General features: G+C 47.1%; 1 protein-coding gene across 1 annotated transcript in view; it reads right to left on the bottom strand.

The window, feature by feature from the left end:
- rtn4r (reticulon 4 receptor) overlaps positions 1 to 19811 on the bottom strand; it is a 30281-nt gene extending 10470 nt beyond the window's left edge. The window contains exon 1 of the mRNA XM_057033440.1: positions 18992 to 19811. Within this exon, the coding sequence (XP_056889420.1) occupies positions 18992 to 19013 (22 nt within the window). The 5' untranslated portion in view covers positions 19014 to 19811. The remainder of the gene's footprint in view (positions 1 to 18991) is intronic.
- Between the last annotated feature and the right edge of the window lie 1357 nt (positions 19812 to 21168).

Genomic DNA, 21168 nt, shown 5'->3' with positions numbered 1-21168 from the left:
GGCTAACTCGTGCTGATAGGCAGAAGCCAAACAAAACACTGGCATGTCGAGGTAGATGGTGTCAAAGATGGTGAGCAGGCTTTTCAAACAAGACGTTCATGAAAAGCATTCCAAACTCTTCCTGGTTTCCTTTTTTCTGTCGTGACCAAGCAGAATCTTTTGGGTTTTTCTGTTGTTTTTTTCCCCAAATTCTGTCTGTCAGCAGAGATTCAAACAAAACCTGGCTGTGGATCTGTGCAGAGCCCGGCAGGAAATACGCACATAATCCCGTTGGAATCCCTCCGTTTCGATTTTCCTCTTCTACTAGAACATTATGGATGTTCTTTTAGCATTTTCCCTGCATGAGAAGGAGGAGAAGCAGTTGGGTCAGTTTAACTGGTTGACACACAGAGTGGGCCCTGTGGTGAAGTTCCCTTCTTTGCGAGAATACTTGTGAGCACTTGTGCATTATTTACCACGGATCCCAAACACTTTCCAGCACCCGCAGACAAAGCACAATGGATTTTTCTGTGCAGGAGTTAAGATGAGAACGACAGGGGGCACCTGGACAGAAAAAGAAGGCAGGTAGTCAGGAAGACATTAAGAACACGCCCAGAAGGCCGAGCAGAGGAACAGTTCATTTTCTTCACTGGAGCCCATCTGCTATCTCCTCCTCCTCCTCGTCCTCCTGATAAGGGCAGGTCTTTACATCACAGGCCTCCACAGATCAGTCACCTTTTGTACTCAAAAGGTCAAGCGTCAGGCTAAAGCTCGGCTCCAGCTGAGGAGCTATAATTCTGGCTCTTTATCTTCAGCGTGTGTTATGACCCAAGGTGGGGTGACACATTGGTCTGTCACCTGGAAGCCCTCCCGACCCCATTAGAGTTTCCTTCCCAGACCAAATGTAGACGGTGGGCTCACGACAGGCTGCAGAGCGGCCATCAGATTAGACCTGATTCCGGATCTGTCGTCCAGCCAAAGGCGGGTCTGAACCATGTGCCGGTTAGATTATCTCCTCAGTCCAGAACGATGGAACCCTCAGGTGACTGGGACACGACTGTGGGAATACAGCCAACCTCACATGCTTCTCCTTTTAAAATTCCAGAGCAGGTGGGTTACTGTGAAGCTCTCTGCTGTTGACACTGTTCCAGAACAACAGCAACGCCGGTGCAATTTCAGTTTCAGTGTGCTGTGCAGGATGGGATCACACAGCTGACAAGAGTTCTTGCACTGCTGCCTGCGTAATGAGTCATTCCAGCCCTGGAGAGAAAAACAATCTGGTATTTTTAAACTGCGTCTTTCAGCTGTTCCTTTCTCCCTGGAGGTCCATCTTGTAAACTTTTGGCGGCTTGTAGTACGAATGCCATTTCTAGTGCTAATGGATGTGATATTTATGAATAATACAAAGTGCAGCGCTGCACTAAAGTGATTAGGACGTCTGCACAATGCAACAGAATACTGTAAATGAGGGAGCTCATCATTGACACTGCACCGCTGTTTCCAGCCTCTTCACTGAACCACAACGGATTTGGAATCAAATATAGACTGTGACTTGAGCATGAAATGTCACCTTTATTTTAATGGGTTTCTCAAAAACATGGCATTCACCCGGTTGGAATTATAGTATTTTATTCAGAGCACATCGATGTTCTGGGGAAAGTGACAGCAGAGGACAGAATCCCTCTTGATCCACGCCTGTATGAAAACCTTTGCCTTCTGGGGAGGGGTATCAACACGCAAGCAGGCCTCACCTGACCAGAATTTCGATCACTGTGCCAAGCTTTTAACCCCATTGTTCCACCGCCTCCTAACGGAGACACCCACCGCTGCTATGCTAATATAACGGACACCGGTGTTAGCCTTCTGGCGTATCTGTATAGAGCAGTAGCAGCATGCAGGAGTCACATTGTTCAGGAATCGAAACTGTGTTCCAAAGAGGAACAAAACAGGAACCCGGAGAGCAGCTTCACCGGCATTTTAGTGCAACTTCTACGGGGAATCTTAAATATCAGTTTTCCAACTAAAGAGGTTAACAATACTTATGTTGTGTTTGCTCATCCTCCTGCCACCCCATTGCCTCCAGTGGAGAAGAGCAAACAAGAAGTGGGTCTGAGTCTTTTCGTGCCAGTGTGTGCTCCTGCGGATGATCATTACTTTATAAAAAGAGAGAAAGGCAAGAAGCTCGTGAGACAAGAAACCCAACACAGATTTGGTCCTGGAGAAGATGTTAAAACTCACATTACGTTTGTATTAGCTCTCTGCAGTGACTAATGATCTGCTAGTTAAGTAACAAAAATAAAAATGTCTGCCGGCTTTAAAGAACGTGCTTGGGATTTCAACAAAACAAGGGATGTTCAAAGCTCAGTGGGAGCTTATTGAGCTTTTATACGTTCTCACAAACACGAGATGACATCTACGATTAATGGCGTAACTGGTCGGACTTCAATAACAAAGCAGTTAGCGGTGCAGATAAGGACCTTGACTCTAGTTCCTATGAATAATCCCATGGCTTTTGTCACGATTAGCATGGGCAGGGTTTTAATCCCAGCTTCCCGGTGGTGGGCAGGGGCCCAAACACATTCATTAGCAGCTAAACACGCACTTCTGCTGTGAGTGGCACATTTTCGCTGCTGCGTAGATGTTTATCCCTGTCTTCTAATCTATCATTGGGGCACTTTGGCAATATCAGAAGCAGGAAATTAAATGAAGTCCTTGGAGTGAAATGAATTCACATTGTTAATATTTTAGCAAGGAGACCCTCTCGAGAGTTTTATTCGGCGCTCGCCCACTCGTCCTCAGGGCCAGGCGTGCGCGTTTTAATGGCACATCTGTCAAAAGGAGAGAAATGAAGGTACAAAACCTGATGTGTGCATGTGTGTAGATGTGTGTAAACACACATGTGCAAAGTACATAAGCTCTGTCTTTCTAATCTGCAGTAAAACACGTCCGACATGATGCTGCACTTTGTAACACTTGCACTTTACAGGGGGAAATGTGGCACGCCATCTGTTCGTCGATTCCCTGCGACAAAACAACCGAGGGGCTCGTGCAGTCGACAGACCAGCAGAGGCAGGCGGCCACGACTCCCGCACCAGCAAAGAACTGTCGACCTGGGAGGTAGCTACACAGACGGGGGGCAGCTATCACAGGTAGCTGCAGGGTGAAAGCAGCTGTTGGGATTCGATCAGCTGACGGCGAGGAATGATGGGACTTGAGGTGGACGCTGCGAAGGAGCTGCCGTGCAGTGAGGAGAGTGTGTGAATGTGTGTTTGCGTGTGGGTGTGTGCATGTGTATGTGCATGGGCTGCAGAGAAGAAAGATTCTTGCAATCCATTTTTAATCTAAGACGCCTGTTCACACATCCTGCCTCAATCTGAATTGTAAATAGCCCGCCCGGTGATATTTTCAGATTAAAACATATGTGTTTGGTTCACCGCACGCAAGCCGACATTCGAAAAGGAAACAACAAAAACAGAGAGATATCCACAACCCTTTAAGGAAGTGTTAAAGGATGTGAGAGAATATAGGAGGCCTAATTACGTAAACATGCGTGGACATGACAGAGGGTTAAGGTTGCCCCCTAGTGGCCACATCCACCCCAGATGGAAATAACGGACTAAGATATAAAAATATAAAGCATTTGGCAAGAAAGCAATGATGCATAGATAGACTGAAGTGTACTACATTTGACTTCAGGTTTGGTTTCTATTTATTGTTACAGCTGTGGCGATCACATATAGTTTGCTTATATGTTGTACAGACATCAAGCACTCTGCATCCATGCTGTCCATCTCACCTGTGTTGGCATTTTCCCATCTGGGCTGAACACATGTGTGTGTGTGTGTGTGTGGTGTGTGTGTGTGTGGTGTGTGTGTGTGTGTGTGTGTGTGGTGTGTGTGTGTGTGTGTGTGTGTGTGTGTGTGTGGTGTGTGTGTGTGTGTGTGTGTGTGTGTGCGTGCGTGCGTGCGCGTGCGTGCGTGCGTGTGTGTGTGAATAGGTGCATTTATAATTGATGTTAGGCATGTTATTCCCACCATGGAGCAGAGAGATAATCTAAAAATGTGTTCTTCTCTCAGATCTCTTTGTTTCCAGCCAAATGTTGCAGTTTGACAGTTCAATTCCCAGCAGCCAGTTGCATAAGCGACAAACGGCGGCGTGACGTTTGTCGCCATCAGCTCGTAGTGGTTATCAACGCATCCTTTTTAAAAATATCACTAGAGGAGTGTCAGTAGCCCTAATGAAAGTGTTCCTGTTGTCCCATCATCACCTCCTCAAAGAACATTTGTTCTCAGTGTGGGCAGAAAATGACAAAACTATGATCAATTGTCCATTTTGTAAACCACAGTTTTGCATAAACTTGGAACCCACACGGTAACATCGATTTGATTTATTTTCCAACTGTTTTCTGGCATGAAGGTACTCTAAAATGTTCAAACTTGAAGGGGAAAAAATCACAGAAGTTGTGTTTTGACTGAACTAAAGAAGTAACAATAATAATAATAATAATAATAATAATAATAATAATAATAATAATAATAATAATAATGACAGACAGACAACTAGATAGATAGATAGATAGATAGATAGATAGATAGATAGATAGATAGATAGATAGATAGATAGATAGATAGATAGATAGATACCAGCTAAAAATAAGACCAGCAGATCAGCACAGAATCATAACGGGGATATAAATGGTGATGCTTTCATCCAAAGTGCTTCACAATTTTGCTGTCATGCACGTGCACACGCACACGCACGGCAAGCTTTCAAGGCTCTCAACCCTCTTCAGTCTTTTTGCCCAAGGACAGCTGACTTAAATTCATGAGTCAATGAAAAAAGAAGAGTCAACAACAAATCTTCCACAAATTATTCAGATATGTTCAGACGTATTGTAATTGCTTAAAAATGCCTTGAAGTGTTTTTATTTTAAATATCAGAATCATTTCCTGATGAAAAATGCCATTTTTCATACCCAGAAGAGTAAGAGTTCAGGATCTGATATATAACTAAAAAATAATTGAAAACAGAAATCTGGCTGCTCAAATTTGTATCATAAAGTTGCTTTTTGGCAAGAGTGTGGAGCCCAATAACAGCAGAGTGCGAGGGGCAGGAGACCGCTAATAGATCATGGTCAGGCAGGACTCAAGGTTCCAACAATCGCAAACACAGCAGCAAATAAAGGGAGGCGATGTGCTGACTGGACTAAAGTTACAGAAAGGCTGCGCGAATCCGGTGTTTGTATCAAAGAAGATGGATCCAGATTCAGACCATCAATCGGCTGGCTGAAGCATCAATAGTTGAACAAACAAGCTCACACACACAGAACACGGTGATAAAAACAGGTAAAACTGTGGCTGAGAAGAAGACGGCCTGCTTCTTCCAGTCTCGAGGACCAGTGTCACACAGGGAGAAAAGATGAGCACGGTTAGATGAAGCAGATAAAACTGAAGGACACGACTGACTAATTCCTAATTAAAAGTTGCAATCTGACTCCTAACTGGCCTCTGTTGGGCCTTGTTTGCCGTCTCCCCCGCCTTCCCGTTCTGATGTAACAAAGCATGGAAGACTGGTGCAGGCCTTGTGATACTTAGACCTCTTATCTAAGCATTTCTGCTTCCTTCGCCGGAACAAATGTGCTGTCTTACCCGCAACTGCTTTACACAGCGCACGATACAAAAGGCGAAAGGGCCGCGGAAGGAAAGTACAAAGAAAAAAGTGCTTCTTATTCAATGGATTTCTCCCACAATGTTTCATCTGATCTTTACGGTAGCGCCGTGCGAAACTGGACACGGAGGGTACAATCTGATGTTTCCAAACCAGAGCAAAGGTCCGTGCACGGCCCAGATAAGCGCCTGTTCTTCCCAACGATTACATGGGGTCATACCGTCTCCTGTGTGGACGCTGCCCTCAGATAGAGCTGGGCAGAGCTTAGGACCCCAAATGCAAAGCTGTCTTCTTAGTGCAGGGGAAGAGCCTTTGTGGATTACTCTCCTTTTTAAATATATATTTCCTCCTAGCGCGGCACAAAGCAGGGATAAGCAAACAAGAGCCGGAAATCTGCTTGTATCTATCGGCTCTGTTGCACTTTCCCTGTTTGCATCTCCAACCTCTTGCGGAGGTCAGCTCTGGTAACCCCCCCACCCCCGCCGTAGTGATGCTTTGCTCTAGTCTGTCATTTGTTAGAGATGAACCTATTCCCACGTATTCCAGCAGATATCATCTTGCCCCCATGGAAAGCTGCCGCTGCCGGCTGATGTTTCCTGGCAAAGAAATACACCGTCCGAAAGAGGCGCAGACAGCTAGACATGGACGACTGGAAAAGATCATTATGTATTAGGTGTTTTCACTTCGCTCCCCTGTCGATGGAATCGGGCAGCGAACTCTACAAATGTCCTCCGAACAACAGGTTATCTGATGAAACGTACGCTCCTCGGCAGCTGGCTTCGTAGATTAGAAGGGTCACCGTGTTGAATTTCTATCTACTTTAACTTCCCCCTAAGAGGCGACGGCAGACACGGTTCATAGACCCAAGCCGATAAAGTATCGCCTCATCGGGACAGCGTGACAGCCTGAGTGATGTGACCGCATCCATCATGCAGGCCTCCAACAGCTGCCATAGAATAGAGAGCAGAGAGCTGCTGCTCCTTAAATAGACACCAGGAGGCCACTGGAGACCTCCTGCATCCCTCTTATGTGGAGCCAGGGCAGAAAATCTGTCTGCCCTGGAAAGGTTTTGGGTCACTGCTGTCCTCAATGCGTGGGGACGGGTTTAAGCACCCATAAATGTTTTCATTCCTGAATGATCTAAGAATCCACCACCTCATTTTTCCCCCAGCCTCCTGTTTGTCTTGTCGAATTCTGGCTGTCACAAATGCTGCAGAGATGCTAGACTGGGATTTGTGACAAAGCCAAAGCAGCTCTGGCAGCAGGCTGCTGGTGGGACTGAAGAGCAGGTGAGACACGCAGCAGCAGCTGCAGTGGCAGCTGTAGCGGCTGCAGTAGCAGCTGTGGCGGCTGCAGTGGCAGCAGCAGCTGTAGCAGTGGCAGCTGTAGCGGCTGCAGTGGCAGCAGCAGCTGTAGCAGTGGCAGCTGTAGCGGCTGCAGTGGCAGCAGCGGCTGTAGCAGTGGCAGCTGTAGCGGCTGCAGTGGCAGCAGCTGCTTTTAGTAATTACTCATATTTTCTGTCTCGGAATGTCCTGTCTCTTTTTATTGATGAACCAATGAACAAATGTCTCCTCTCCTCTCCTCTCCTCTCCTCTCCTCTCCTCCTCTCCTCTCCTCTCCTCTCCTCTCCTCCTCTCCTCTCCTCTCCTCTCCTCCTCTCCTCTCCTTTTACCCATCTAACCAGCCTGTTCCAGCTGGAGGTTTCTTCCTGTTAAGAGGGGGTTTTTGCTGCCAATTGTGCCTGTTTGCGTGTCAGACGCTGGGTTTCTGTAAAGCTCCTTGAAACAATCTTGGTTGTGACAGATGCTGTATAAAATAAAGCTGGATTGAATCCTCAACCCTCAAAAACACTTATTTCAGACCCTCTTCACTTGTTATTCTTTTGAGCCTGATCCCCTCATCCAGCCATTCCTGAGCATCTCTACTAACAGTCTAACACAGACGTCTTGCAAAATAAAACGGTAAAAAAAAGCAATTTGATTTCAGCAAAGTATCAAACGCAAGCTGTCAAGGTGGGCGTCAAAGCAAAAGCGTGCACAAGCCAGTCAGGAGGACGGGTGCACGTATACGCTAATAAAACTTCTGAGGTTTCCTGTTTGACCGGTTGACCTATCAAATGTTGGATTTAATCTAGTAGATTCCATCACATCGCCTCACGCTCGCTGTGGTCAGGTAATGGACACATTCTATGAATTACCTTCTATCTTATCATCCTCATATCTGTTTCCAGACGGTACAGGAAGTTGCCTGTGTGCAGCGCAGACGGCTGCACGGGGTTCAGAGAATAGGAGAATTATGAGCCACACCGAGCCGAGGAGGTTCATATAGGAGCCAGGTTATATGGAGGAGAAGGAACGCCGCGTGTTCGCTGAGACATCATTATGTTTGAATAGCAAATGTGAACGTTGACGGCCCTGATGGAGAGAACCCGAAGAGAGAGACAAGGATCCATAGGTCGGCATTAGTATGCAAGCGCCGCCTCTCCTCCTCTGCCGATCTGCATTTCCCAGCGTTCCCAAACGCGCCAGTCTGATCATTTACCATCAGCAGCCAACCCCAGCTACAACATCCCGCATAAATCCCCACTTCCTGTTTCATCCTAACCACTCCGTGTCGCTGATGGCGCCGTCACACGGGGGAACAGGCGGCGGGAATCATCTTTTGAGAAGCGCAGAGTCGCGCAGGCTCTGACACGACCAGCTGGCAGCTGGGACCACCAGAGATGGATGGAAGATGGTGCGTGCTCCTGCTGGGGGGGGGGGGCAGTTCAAATTTACAGGAAGTATTGTGATACAAACACGAGGGCCGACGGCACTTTCAAAGAAACACGAGGATGATGAAACATGGATGGCGTCGGGGCGACAGAGAACAAAGGAAAAAATTGTTGTTGTACGCTGATCTGGAGGGTTTATCGGGAGCACTCCCCCCCCCCCCCCCTTCCCGTGCTGCCTTTCTTCAAAAATGTATGTTTTCATTCCATGCTGCCATAAAATCCAATTTTAAATCCCCCAAAAGAGGTTGGAAAATGAGAACAGAGCCTTGTGTTCCTAGTTAATGTCTAATCTTAGTGGTGTAATTTCATTACTGTATGTTAATACATCTGTTATTACATTATTAAAAGTAAATTTTCAGTAATTAATGGAGATGCCTCTGAGCCTGCTCCTCTTTAATACCCAGATGATTGGAATATTATGACCTGCATGGATTAGCAAAGGAAATGGGAGCAGAGATGCTGCAAATTTCTGCCTATCAAGTAATTTGCCAACCTGAGAAATTCTATTTTTGGACTTCCTTCGCTCCCTCCATGACGCCCCTGATATTTAAGGTTCATTTCAGTCACACTGCATTTTAATTTGGGCTGGCATCCTTGAAATTAGCGGAAGATAAAAGGGGAACGGGCTCTATGTTAATATCTCTTTGAAGATGGAGTCAATCTGGCAACTGAATGCCTAGTCCTATTTTCTCTTCCCGTTCCCATCTTCCTGTATTCAGCACAGTGGATGAGAGATAACTGCAGACTCAGCGTAGCAACCGCTTACCTCGGGTGGAGAAACTCTGCAAGCCCCCCCACCCTGCTTTCATCCTGCCCCTGGTGGCAGAAACCCGCCTTTGTTTGGTCCTTTCAACCTCTGTAACGTCGCCTGTTGCAACATTAGTACAGGCAGAGATTTAGAGAAAGGGTCCCGAAACATTCCAGAAATACATAAACCTTCAAGCTAAGAAATAACCAAAATAAAAATAAAAAATCAACACCAACACCAGTATTTTACGTTCAGATAAGCTCTGTAAATCTGTGACACCTAGATGAGTGGACTCGAGCATGAAACACAGAAACATAAGTGAGTAGACAGAGAGGAGGGGAGATTTTAGTATATAGATTCGAAAATGTCTGCAGGGAGTCGACACCAGCGGGAGGAGGCTGCAGGCTGTTGTCAACTCCTAAATAATAGCTGCACGGTCCAAGTAACTCACGCCTTCAGCCTGCATAATCTGCCATGAGAATTGCATGGAAATAAATGCGTTATGACTTGGAGACAACTTAGTCAACTGTGTTACAAAATTCCCCACGTCGCCCGACTCTTTTATGTAAATTCCGATGACATAACCCAGTGTTTCTGCACAGGATTTGCTCTTTAATGTTCCTCCAGAGCAACGCTGTGGCGCCATAAAGGAAACATCCAATGCTGCCAGAGCACCCCCCCCCCCCCCACCACCTCCTGAGTGTATCATCTAGCGCCAGGGTCCTCCAATCAAACCAGCACAGGTGCGAGCTGCGTGAGGATGCTGATGTTTTATTTCTATTAAAAGATTTGCAACGCTTCCCGCACGTCCCCCCTGCGTAAGCGACACCCTCCTCTATAGTCTTCAAGCTGTTGGGTAGCTGTTCTGGATTCTGTCCTGGCTTCCACCACATTCACATCAGACCATCCACGCAGGCCACGAGCCTTGTCAAATAGCTGGTGAACACGTTACGCCGCCACTTTAATACCGAGTTAATTATGCTCATCTTGACCTGTGAGCAAAGCGAGACTGACTGCCGCCCATGTCTCCGTTATCTGTGCAAAAATGCATTAGCATGTGCTCCTTTTAATGACTTTAATTAGTCATAAACTCAGCTGATTCTCTCGCTAAACGGATAAGGAGTCGATAATGTTACACTGGTATCTCGCCGCTGCACAGGGAGGGGGGGCGGTGGCAGCGGGCAGACTCCAGAGCCATATCAGCCGGTGCTCACCCCGCGTACTGATATAAAATAGGCGTAATTAGAGCGCGGCTGTACTGACACAGGAATCCTTACAGAGGAGTTTGCTCAATGTCAGGAACGCAACGTCGAGAAAGTCTTTCACCTGAGCAGACAAAACGCCGGCAGGGCCTGCTGGCGCGGCGTGGAGCAGCTTTTATTTTGACAAGATCCCTTCACAATAAGATAAACAGGTTTTTTAAGGAGCTACAGAGACATGGCTGTTTTCAATTTGGCAACGTGTTCTCAGGAAAACATTAATCCCAAACATGACATCACACTTGAATGAAGACGACAACTGGATGGAGGTTTAGAGCTCGTACAGCAAAATGATTCATTCATGAAAACACCTCAAGTGCGTTTAAATGATTACTGGATACTAGCTCGGCTTTTGTAGCCTTCCTCGCAGATTTTGTGCTGCTAAGATTAGAACATTGACGATATCATTGACGTACTACTAGCTAAAGCTACAGGCTAATTATATTTTGAAATTCTGCCAGTTCTTAAAAATACAGGTAGAGATCAATTATATTTACCAATATGTTACATCGCCACAATCAGAATACTGATCAATAACTCCTAAACATACATCTAAAATTGGGTTTGTAAAAAGTCCCCAAAATCATCTTATTTTCTACTTATTTTGCACATTATCTGCTTGTCAAACTAAATTTTTCACAGCTCTTCACAAATGATGGGTTTGGGCTTTATTTCCAATTTATTTATGATGGAGATGATGACTGAGCCAGAGAAAGGAGGCCCATAAAGTCTGTGCTGGTAAACAATCTCCCCTTTCACCCACTAAAGTTCCCATTCAACAGCGCCTCCATTTGCTGACTAATGCCTCGCCCAGGACTCGGACAGCCGTGATGAGACTCGATGCTCTGAAGCCACATGAACTCTTTACTGGCTCCTAATGCACGATGCTAAACTCTGTAGGCCAAAAGGAATCATTGGGGGGGGGGGGGGGGGGGGATTTTTCCTTTTCTAACTCTTGAATTTGAAGGAAAAACCATTAAAGCAGATAAGAATAATAATTTACGCATCAGGAAATGTGAAGAACGCTTTTATAAATCAAGAATTTCCACTGAATTCTGGTGTATTTTGTCCAGCAACGTGGGTGTGGCGACTGAGTAAACATGGCTACGTAGCTACGTAGATTCTCCAGAGGTAACCACAGTCACGGAAATGGGCCACGTCTCCAAGAAAATGTGGCCCGCCTCTCTAACTTTGTGCGGCAGTCAGCAAAGCAACGGGGGGGCTCCATCAGTCGGCGTCCGTATGTGCACGCATGTCAAGCTCATCTCGCCGGAGTGCGTTCAAGCTTGGCAAAAGTGTGTGCGCTCACTCGCCTTTCTCGTATTTCTCGGGCGTATAATGTGCCGACGTTCATGCATTTCCCGAAAAAATAAAAAACCTCTGGTGAAAATCACTTCACAGCCCAGCGCGGAACTCAATATGCTAACGTCCTTCACGGGAGCGGCGGAGGGGGGGCAAACATAACCTGTCAATTACCCGCAGCAAAACCACTGAAAGATGGATTGAAAACCACCAGGAGTCTCTGCAAAACAGAAGAGCCTGCACATACCTGAGATCAAATTAAACTGGGACCTCAGACTATACATGAAATGTGAAATTAGCTTCCTGTTAATGGAATCCGGGGGGGGTGAGAAAGCACACGGTAAAGCCCGTCTGGAGGGTTCAGCTGCAGCAGCCACCTTCCGTTGTCCCAGGAGCCTCAGCTGGCTGAGGACCCACAGTGGGACCGTCAGAATTGGACCCAGATTATTTTGTTTCTCATGCAGACATCATCAGGTCCCCTCAGCATAATTTGTTTACAGCTCGAGATGGAGTGTTGGCAGCGCTTATCTCCCTCGCCGGAATAATTGCTGTGATGACGGCTTTGCTGGGAGCACGGACGGCCATGTAAAACCAGGCGCATTTCTGATTGGAGGCTTTGGAAACTCAGCCAAACTGATGAGCGCGAGACAGTGACAGCGGAATATCCCCCGTACGATCTTTTCCCTCATCAAGTCCATTTCCTCCGCACTCTGTGATCCTGAATGTCAAAAGGGATTCTGCTGGAGTTTGGGAAATTTTTGTTGTCTTTTTTTTACAGGTCTCCTGCGTGCACAAATCTATTTTCATGTCAGAGTCCAGCACAGAACCATCCATGTTCATTTTAGCCGCTGACTGGAAACAGGAGTCGCGTGTTCTGAAATTCTGGAGGCAATATTTGCTGGAATATGGACAAAACCCAGGTAATTATGGCAAGCACCAGATCTATAGCTGAACAGCCCATCAAACACACATGAAGCTGCTTTAAAAGCAATAACTCAAGGATTAAGGTGTCAAACCAGCACTTATGGAGCATAAAGATAACCAGGCGGAAGGCTCGAAGGACTTGATAAAGTTTGACCTACACTACAGGATTGTCATTAAATAGGCCTCAGCATGTGATGTTGACTGCTTATTGGGCTTTTGATGAGGCGCTGCGGTGCATAAAACCACCACACAAACACGTCATGTTGGTGTTTCCCTGAGGGTGAAACACCAGCTTCGTCGCTGGTCCTCCTCCGTCATCATCACCATCCCTCCATCTCCCCACCCCCTCCTGCTGTCTCTCCTGAGCCCGGCAGATTACAGATATCATTAGAATGGATGCTCTGGCAAGCGAGCTGCGGTCACATTTAATTTGCCACGGCCTGATGTCTACACAAGATAATCAGCATCTACACCTGAGAGTCAAGGAAGGGAGATGAGGGATGGGGGTGGGGGAGTGGGAGAAAGGGTAATGGGGTCAGGAGTGAGGGGGTGACAAAAAAATGGAGGTATGTGACGGCGAGGCAGGTCGAAGTGAAGAATCAGAAAAAGCTCCAACATAACAGACAAGCCCACGTGTTGATTAGGCCAGACTGGTATTTGATTCCTCCTCAGACGTCTCTGTCCTGCTGCACGAGGATAAACTGTAGTCTCGTCTTGTTGCTCCAGAATGATGGTTCTAAGGTTGTAAGGGAGGGGCGGGAACGCCACCGCTGCATAATTTACTTCCTGCTCCACAAATCGTACCAAAGTCAGATCCACCGGGTGCCGAAATGTTGCCGTTCTCCAGTGGAAAAGGTCCCGAACGGCGCGTGTTACATACGATTAGGGCCTCAGGAATGAGCTTTTGCATCTAACGGATCAGTTTCCGCCAAGTTGCTGAGTGAAGACCCGTTTGCTTTGAGGGGGGCTCGTCATACATATTTGAGCTGTGAATAACCTACTGTGCTCGCAGGGAGCCGTATTGCTGTTGTGAATGCACTGGAGCGTAAATAAATAAAAGCACATTCTGTCACAGAGTTTAAAAAATGGTTTGGGTCTGTTCAGCTGCGCTGGATGTGATGTTGCCATGCAATTTAATGTCTGTCTTCTGTTTCGGGTTTCTATTTTCTTTATTTGATGACTGAGTCCCATTCCAAGGACATTAAACGGCCGCTGATCTGTTGGGTTATGCTATAAAAGACCGTCAGAACTGAACATCCAAGGTTATTATTTGGCCCAGTTTTATGTCCAATTATGTATAAAACATTTGCATTTAGGAACCACTTTGTCGCTAACGTCAGAGTGTGATTTGAGCAGATACAATTTCTTTATAGCGCCACAGAAACACAGAAATCTTTGGCACTGAGACGTGTAATCCAACAAATTTCATCTCGTAACTGTTCGCTCTGTTTCACATCATGCCAGAGCTTTAGCGGTTTATCGCACATCCTGCTGCTGCTTCGCACTGACGTTGTTCAGCTGGCAGATCGCTTTTTATGGGGCCGGCTTTGTTTCTGTAAAACAGTTAGAGGAAACACTGTAACGCCGTCACCTGCAGTATAAACAGCCAGCAGAACTCAGACATGAAAACGTCTGTCTGGGAACCTTAGAAAGTCTGGAAAAAGGAAACATTTTCAGCATGTTTTATAGAACAACACTCTAAAATCATCTTAAAGCAGCATGAGATTTTCCAAAAAGGGGGCCAAATCCATTCAGTGTGCACGGGTTGCCACGGAAGAGTGTCTCTCTGCAGCAGGAAACGGTGAAGAGTCCCTGTCGATGCTTTGTCTAAGGCGCCGTCTTCAGTATTACTTAGACTCCTTTGTCTCACATCTCAAGGTGCTTCTTCCAGCTTTGGATGCAGCCAAACTTTGAACGCTCACTAAGATATGCAGCCCTCGGACTTCAGCTTCCTGTATGTGTCCTTCACAACAACAACAAACAACAACAAAAAACCCTCAGCATATACTTGGATTTTCTAGGCCCGTCTGAAGTGTTCCTATAGACACCAGCTAGAATAAATACAACGAACAAAAAAGTGACTCCCTACTTTAGGATGACCTCAGGTGCCTCTAAAACCAACAGACTAACTAGAGCAGATGGTAAAACCATCACAGCGTTGCTGTATTCATTTAACCTCCCAGCCTAAATCAACACAGCTAAAATAAAGAGCAGGGGAAATTGAAGCGTCGTCCTATTAGACGTCAGATCAGGTCCCGTGTCAGCAAAACCTGTCCAATCATGTCAAAATGCCGCGAGCCAAGTATCAACGGATCAGATACACGTGTAAACGTGTTAAGTGTCTTAACTGTTCATACAGAGACGACAATGTGCTTATCGCGACTTGTCGGCATGTAAATGCTATAAACACGTGCATCTGCACTTTCTGGCTGGGTGCTAACCTCCTGGCACTGTGATGGGTGTCGGTGTGCACGCCCTTGGCCACGTCTCAAGCAGCCACTTTCTCTATCGTGATGGTGCGGCAGCCTGCGAGAAAAGTAGCCGAGCAGAGTTGAGTTATACGGCCGACAGTGGCTCCAGCCGTGCGTCTAATTTAGGAGCGGCTTCTGCTCTGTCTAATTAACAATTTACTAGGCCATCAGTCAGCCTCCCATTGTGGTATAATCAGCGGCGGCGATGTTCAGCCAACTCAATGCGCACGTTTGGATGTGAGGCGGGATTAGAGCAAGCGAGCCTCTTTGACAGATACATGAGAATAAAAGGGAGAAATATCAAGTTCCAAAGATTTGGCGCGAACAATGTGATTGAAACCTGACGCTGACGCGGCTGAGTGACATGAGAAAGGCAAATTAGCTGCTTTTCTTTGTGCGTGACGGGAGCTGCCGCCCAACGCGTTTGGGAAACGTGTGCAGTGCTCTTGCTTGTGTACAACGCACAACAAAATTGCAGCCCCTCTTTATCCAAAATCTGCTTATCTTTTATGCATAGGCACCTTTTTAAGGCATTAATAATGCCACGGTTGATTTTTCTGAAAAAGGTCATCAATAAATCATCCCATCGAGGCCTCGCATTCCTCACCGGCCCACAGTTGCATGACTAACCAGTCTGTCCTCCCTCTTTTAGCAGACTGGCTTACAAGTACTTGAATCATATTTGCTGTTTATATTTGTTTATACTTTGCAAAAAAAAATAGAGAGAGAAATTCATGCTGAAAATGTGGTGGGGCAGGAGACCCTGATTAAGAGTAGATCAAGGGCCTAAATTGGGAAAATGCTGTTTTTAAATTATTATTAATGCGTGTATTTTTGTCCTTCTAGCTGCCTCCTTGGAAACAAATACCACGTTTCAACCCGCTTATCCACTCAGTTCTTCTGGAGAGGTGAATGTCTGGGACACTGGGATGTCCTCCAGCAGATAGTTCCAAGGATAATCTGTGGCCAGCATGTACACGCGTGCATCACTGGGGAAGCTGCGCGTGTGTGGCTCAGTGCACGAGTCCCTATATTGTACAAATAAATGCAGCTGCTACATGGAGGGCGGGGCCAATTAAAAGAAAGCCCTGAAGGAGTGCGCTCATCAGGATGCAGGGAGCATAACAGATCTGCCTGCTGCAGTCTGTCACGTGCACGAGCGGCTGCGTTGATGCCGCCGAGGCTACGCTGCGCAAAACATCAGCAGCTTCATTCTTCTGCTGTCACTGTCAAAGAAGGATAAACTGGCTCAGGAGTCTGACCGACATCGCTGATTCTGTTTTGGACATAATGACGGCCAGCACATCGCAGTGACGCGATACCAGCCGCCTCGGCTCGTGATCGTCCCACGCATGTCACCACCAATTAAATAACCAGTTCAGTGACAATTATAAGCCTCTAGTGGTGATCAGAGGGAATGGCAGTTGCTCTGATTTTCTTTTTATCTCCTCTACAGGTTCAGGTTAATGAGGCATCAAGCCTTCACAGCTGAAGGATCTTGCTGGTGGCACCATCTTCACTTGTTTAAGACTTCAGAAGAAGGGGATAAATGAGACCAGAGAGGCAGCAGGACTCTGTAAAATCAGGTTAAAGAGAAAAAGAAGCTTGAAATGTAATCTAGAAATCTCAGCACCTGGTGGAGGAATCAATACTTCAGTTGTATTGATCACCAGTATACTCGACTGTGGCTATATTATGGTCCCTTGTACATCGGGGAGCTGGAGGAAGAGGAGAGAGAGAGAGAGAGAGAGAGCATGGGCTTCTCTTTAGGTCTCTTCCCTGACCCTGACCAATTAGGTACAAAAGTGCAGAAAACACAGCCTCTTCATGCGGCGCGGGCAGTGAACATGTGGTACATGAGGAGAGACGCTCTGATACCACAGCCCTGAGTGGTTAACGGCTTCCTAATTGTATTACGCTCCGAATCGGCCATTTCACGCACAATCCTTGCTCCCTCCCAGCCATCACTCCTCTCCAGTCCTCTCCATTATCTCCCACACACGCAGTCCATCCTCACCCCCCACCCACCCACCCACCACCACCACCCCCCTCCCTGCGTGCAATCAAAAAGTTGGATCAATTTCACATTCTCTTTCAGGCTCCGGAGGATGCTATGTCTAGTTGTCATTATATAACAATTGTTTGATCCCACCTAGAGCACTTATGCAAATCAGCTGTTGTTATTTATTCATTTAGTTTTTTGGCATCACCCCCCCCCCCACCACCACCACCACCACCACCATCACCACCCCCCACTTAAAAGGGCTTGTGTTCTTTACATTATCTTGCCTCCTCAGACGGTGCATCTTGTGCCCTGTTTTTGCAAAAGTAGGGCACTTTATTTGGCACCAAACACAACAAAGTTAACTAATTGAAAAGAAAAAAGAAGGTGGCCTCAATTGTGCGTGTTTTAAAAAGAAAGCCTTTCAGTTCCACCATAATGGTTTTATCCATTCATTTAGACTTTATTGGCTTTGCTTGGCAGCAGAGGGGGAGAAGCTGCACCCCCAAGCAAAAGCTTTCCCACCGAGCCATTTGATCATTCGCCAACTGGGTGAAAGAGTGCAAATTAAAGTCTCCCTTCACCCTCCACCTTCAACACCAGACCCGACAGGCCATATTTTCTCCCCTAAATCAGGAGCCTGAAAATGGAATACTGGTTATAATTTTAGCAGGGGAAAAGAAAAACCCTCAGACACATAGCTCGATAATAAATTACAGCAAGCCAGGAGATGAAAACCTGCCTGAAGCATCGAGGGGACACAGAGCCACTGCGTGCGTTCCAATCTGCATCCGCCTGTGCCGTATCAAAGGGAATGCACGAGCAAGATGCGAAATTACTCTGTAGGCCCCCGTAATCTGTGGCTTTCTTAGCATAATCTGGCAGTTTTAGCCAAGTAATGAACATCGTGATGAAGGGGGAGGGCCTTCTGAATGTTGCATAAGCACTTTATGTGTGAGTGTGCGTCCTGTGAGTGCTTAGGCAGTGCGTGTGGGGTGGGGCAGAGTGGGTGGAGATGAGGCTTTTCCACAAGCTCCTGATGAAATAAGTTGGCTCATGCTCTGCACTTATCTCATCACGCACGGTAATAACCCCCCATACACACACACACACAAGTATAATTCCTCTGTGCTGGACACGTTTATTTAAAACAGCAACAAACATGCACTGACGTGCCAGGTGCTTCCTTCTCACTCCGCCCATCGGTGGGCGCGCACACGCATCCATACTGTTTTTTTTTATTTATTATTTTTAAACATGTGACAGAATGAAATGCTCTGAACGCAACGCGGACCCGCTTGTCGCCACTTTGAGCTGCACCTTGAACGGGACGTTGCCACAAACGCATCAATTAAGCCGGGCGGTGACGCGGCACCAGCGAGCCGCCAAGCGGACCATCTGCACATTTCACCCACAATCCTGCCCACCGGGGTCCAGGCGGGCAGGTGGGACGCGCAGGTTAAGGTGCGGTATTATGCAGAACGCAGTGAGCAGCCCATCGCAACGCACAGCCCCGCTCGCGTCCACACGCGCACAAAGAAACACGGACACACATAAAGACGCGCCAAATCCGCTCCGAATCATGACTCAATTAGGAGCCACTGAGTCAAGGTCGTTTGTATCCGCAGTATCCAGAACTGATATCGAATACAGATGAAGTCAAATGTCGCTGCCGCAGAGACTAAATTTCTGTTTTTACGCGTCAGTCAATGTTAAACCAAACCTCGGAGAAGCCAGAAGAGTAAATTCCAATTAGGACATCCGATTTAGCCTCGGATGTGTCTGTTCCCGTATCATTGCGCAGTAACTCAGCAGGGAGTCATCCATCTCAAAAAACTTTACAAAGGTGCTCGAATGCTTACTCACCATCAAAAATCAAGGTCCTCATGATTTAGGTCTGGGTAATAACCAGAGGCTGGATAAATCCAAGTCAGATGAATCCCTGCGTGAGCGCAGACAGGCAGGATATCCACTGTTTTTGTTTTTTGTAATTTAAGGGTATCTTTGCAAATCCACAGCACGGTGGGAGACGGAGAGCCTGGAGCACCGCTGCACACTTCAAACTTTAGCCCTATGTCTGCCCAAGGGGGGAGCCACGTCGCTGGCTGCTCCCGAACTCAGTCATTTGGGCGGCTGGCTCAAAAACACTCAGACATCCGAGATGAGACCAGTAGTCTCGACTTCCCCCACCAAAAAAATAATACAAATATAAAAAATATATATCTGGGACGCGCTTACAGAGAGAAAGTGTTACGGCGGGGCCGAAGAATCAGCGGCCGGAGAATAGTATCGGATCCATTTTTGCAGCTCCAGCCCAGACCGAACACTTCTCCCGACGTGTGTTTTCCGCAAGTGCGCGTAAAAAGTGAGGCGGGTGCGCACGGATGTCTGCCGTGCTGGCGAGCGACAGTGAGTTTACCAGGGAGAGGCTGGGGGAGGGAGAGGCTGGGGGGGGGGAGGTGTTCGGCGGAAAGAGGGAGAGAGAGATAATCCAGAGATGAGTCCTTATTCTGATGGAAACCTTTCCAGCCTCGACGGCCTCGGAGAGGACTCAAACACGGGCAGATCTACGCGCTGGAATAAAGATAATAATGATGATTAAAAAACAACAGTAAAGATAAATAAGTTCTTTTAAGACTAATGCCAAAGACTTCTCCCGTCTCTCGCAGTGCGGAGCTGCGCTCTGATGAATGTTTTATGGGAAGGCGGCGGTGGTTCGGCTTGGCAGGGAGGGGAGGTGACGTGAAGCGAATCTATCTGGATCGGACACGGCCAGGCACGCACATGCATACGAAAATAACCCCCAGAAGAATCCTGCTGGGGGGACTAGCGCCTCCCTCTCCCCAAAGCAGAGGGAATATAAAGACGACTTGGTCAGAAAGGACAGGATGAGGTAGTGATATTGCCTTTTATTGCCCGTGAATAATTTAGCCTCTGTAGGTATTAATTAAAATATAGAACCCGGTCTATGTAAATGTAGTCCGCCATCACATCTTCCTGTAGTGACTCCACTAATAGAAAACGACTTTATGCTATGATAACTGCAGCTTTCACAAAGTGATTGCACTATGAAGCAGCACACACACCACTGCACACAGACACACACTGGAATTCTCATTACAGCACATCTCGTCTGCGGCTTTGCTTGGTTTGCTGACACCCGGTAGGATTAGATCCACCAGCGGCAGCACTATAGTTGGGTGCCAAGCGCCCCCTACCGGAGGGTACAAAACATAGACGTTAGAAACAAAGATGTGTGTGTGTGTGTGTGTGTGTGTGTGTGCGTGTGTGTTGGGGGGGGTCTCATGAATGGAAGAAGACGCTCTGTTGCCATCAGAGAGAGCAAGTAAGCATGTTCTGCTGGTAGCACAGCTAAATTGTATAATGCCTTATATTTCGGATAAGAAAGTGTTGATGGAAACAGAAAAATCCTTTGAGACAAGATGAAATGGCACCAGGATCCGCGGCCAGGTTGGCTGTGTCGCTGGGAGCAATGGCGATATGTGTGGTGGGCAAATCCCGAGCTTACAACGGGTGCCGACACCGAATCACCATTAGAATACATCAGCGTGCCACTTGCCTGGTATTTACTCACAGTGAAGGTCCGCAGGGCCAGATGGCCAGTGGAGACGGAGTCCAAAGCCGCCGCAGCGGCCCGCTGAGAACGAGGTCACCGCGAATGAGACAAGGAAATGTCATTTTTCACAAACACGCTCCCTCCCACCTCCTTTCTTCCCCGCTTACATGCGTGCAGGCAAACACGTGTGTGAAACCCTGTGATGCATGGCTACACTGTCAGTGTGCGCCCTTGGGTGCCCTGCATGAGGGCATTGCTTCTGCTGAATTTCACAAGAGTTTACACAAGGAGAAAGGAAAAGAAACGGTACTCGGGCGACTTAATACACGAGTACGCTTCGTTCACATATCCCTGCACGTGCTAAGTAATCCATACATGAATTAGACGCACCCAACGTTTCCACGCGACTTTCCTCCATAACTCTGCCTAATTACCTTCTTTTATTCAGCTCTTTGTGTTATAATGT

This window comes from Takifugu flavidus, chromosome 5, assembly GCF_003711565.1.
Source record: "Takifugu flavidus isolate HTHZ2018 chromosome 5, ASM371156v2, whole genome shotgun sequence".
In the NCBI taxonomy this organism is placed as follows: Eukaryota; Metazoa; Chordata; class Actinopteri; order Tetraodontiformes; family Tetraodontidae; genus Takifugu; species Takifugu flavidus.
This window is presented reverse-complemented; position numbering and strand designations above follow the sequence as displayed.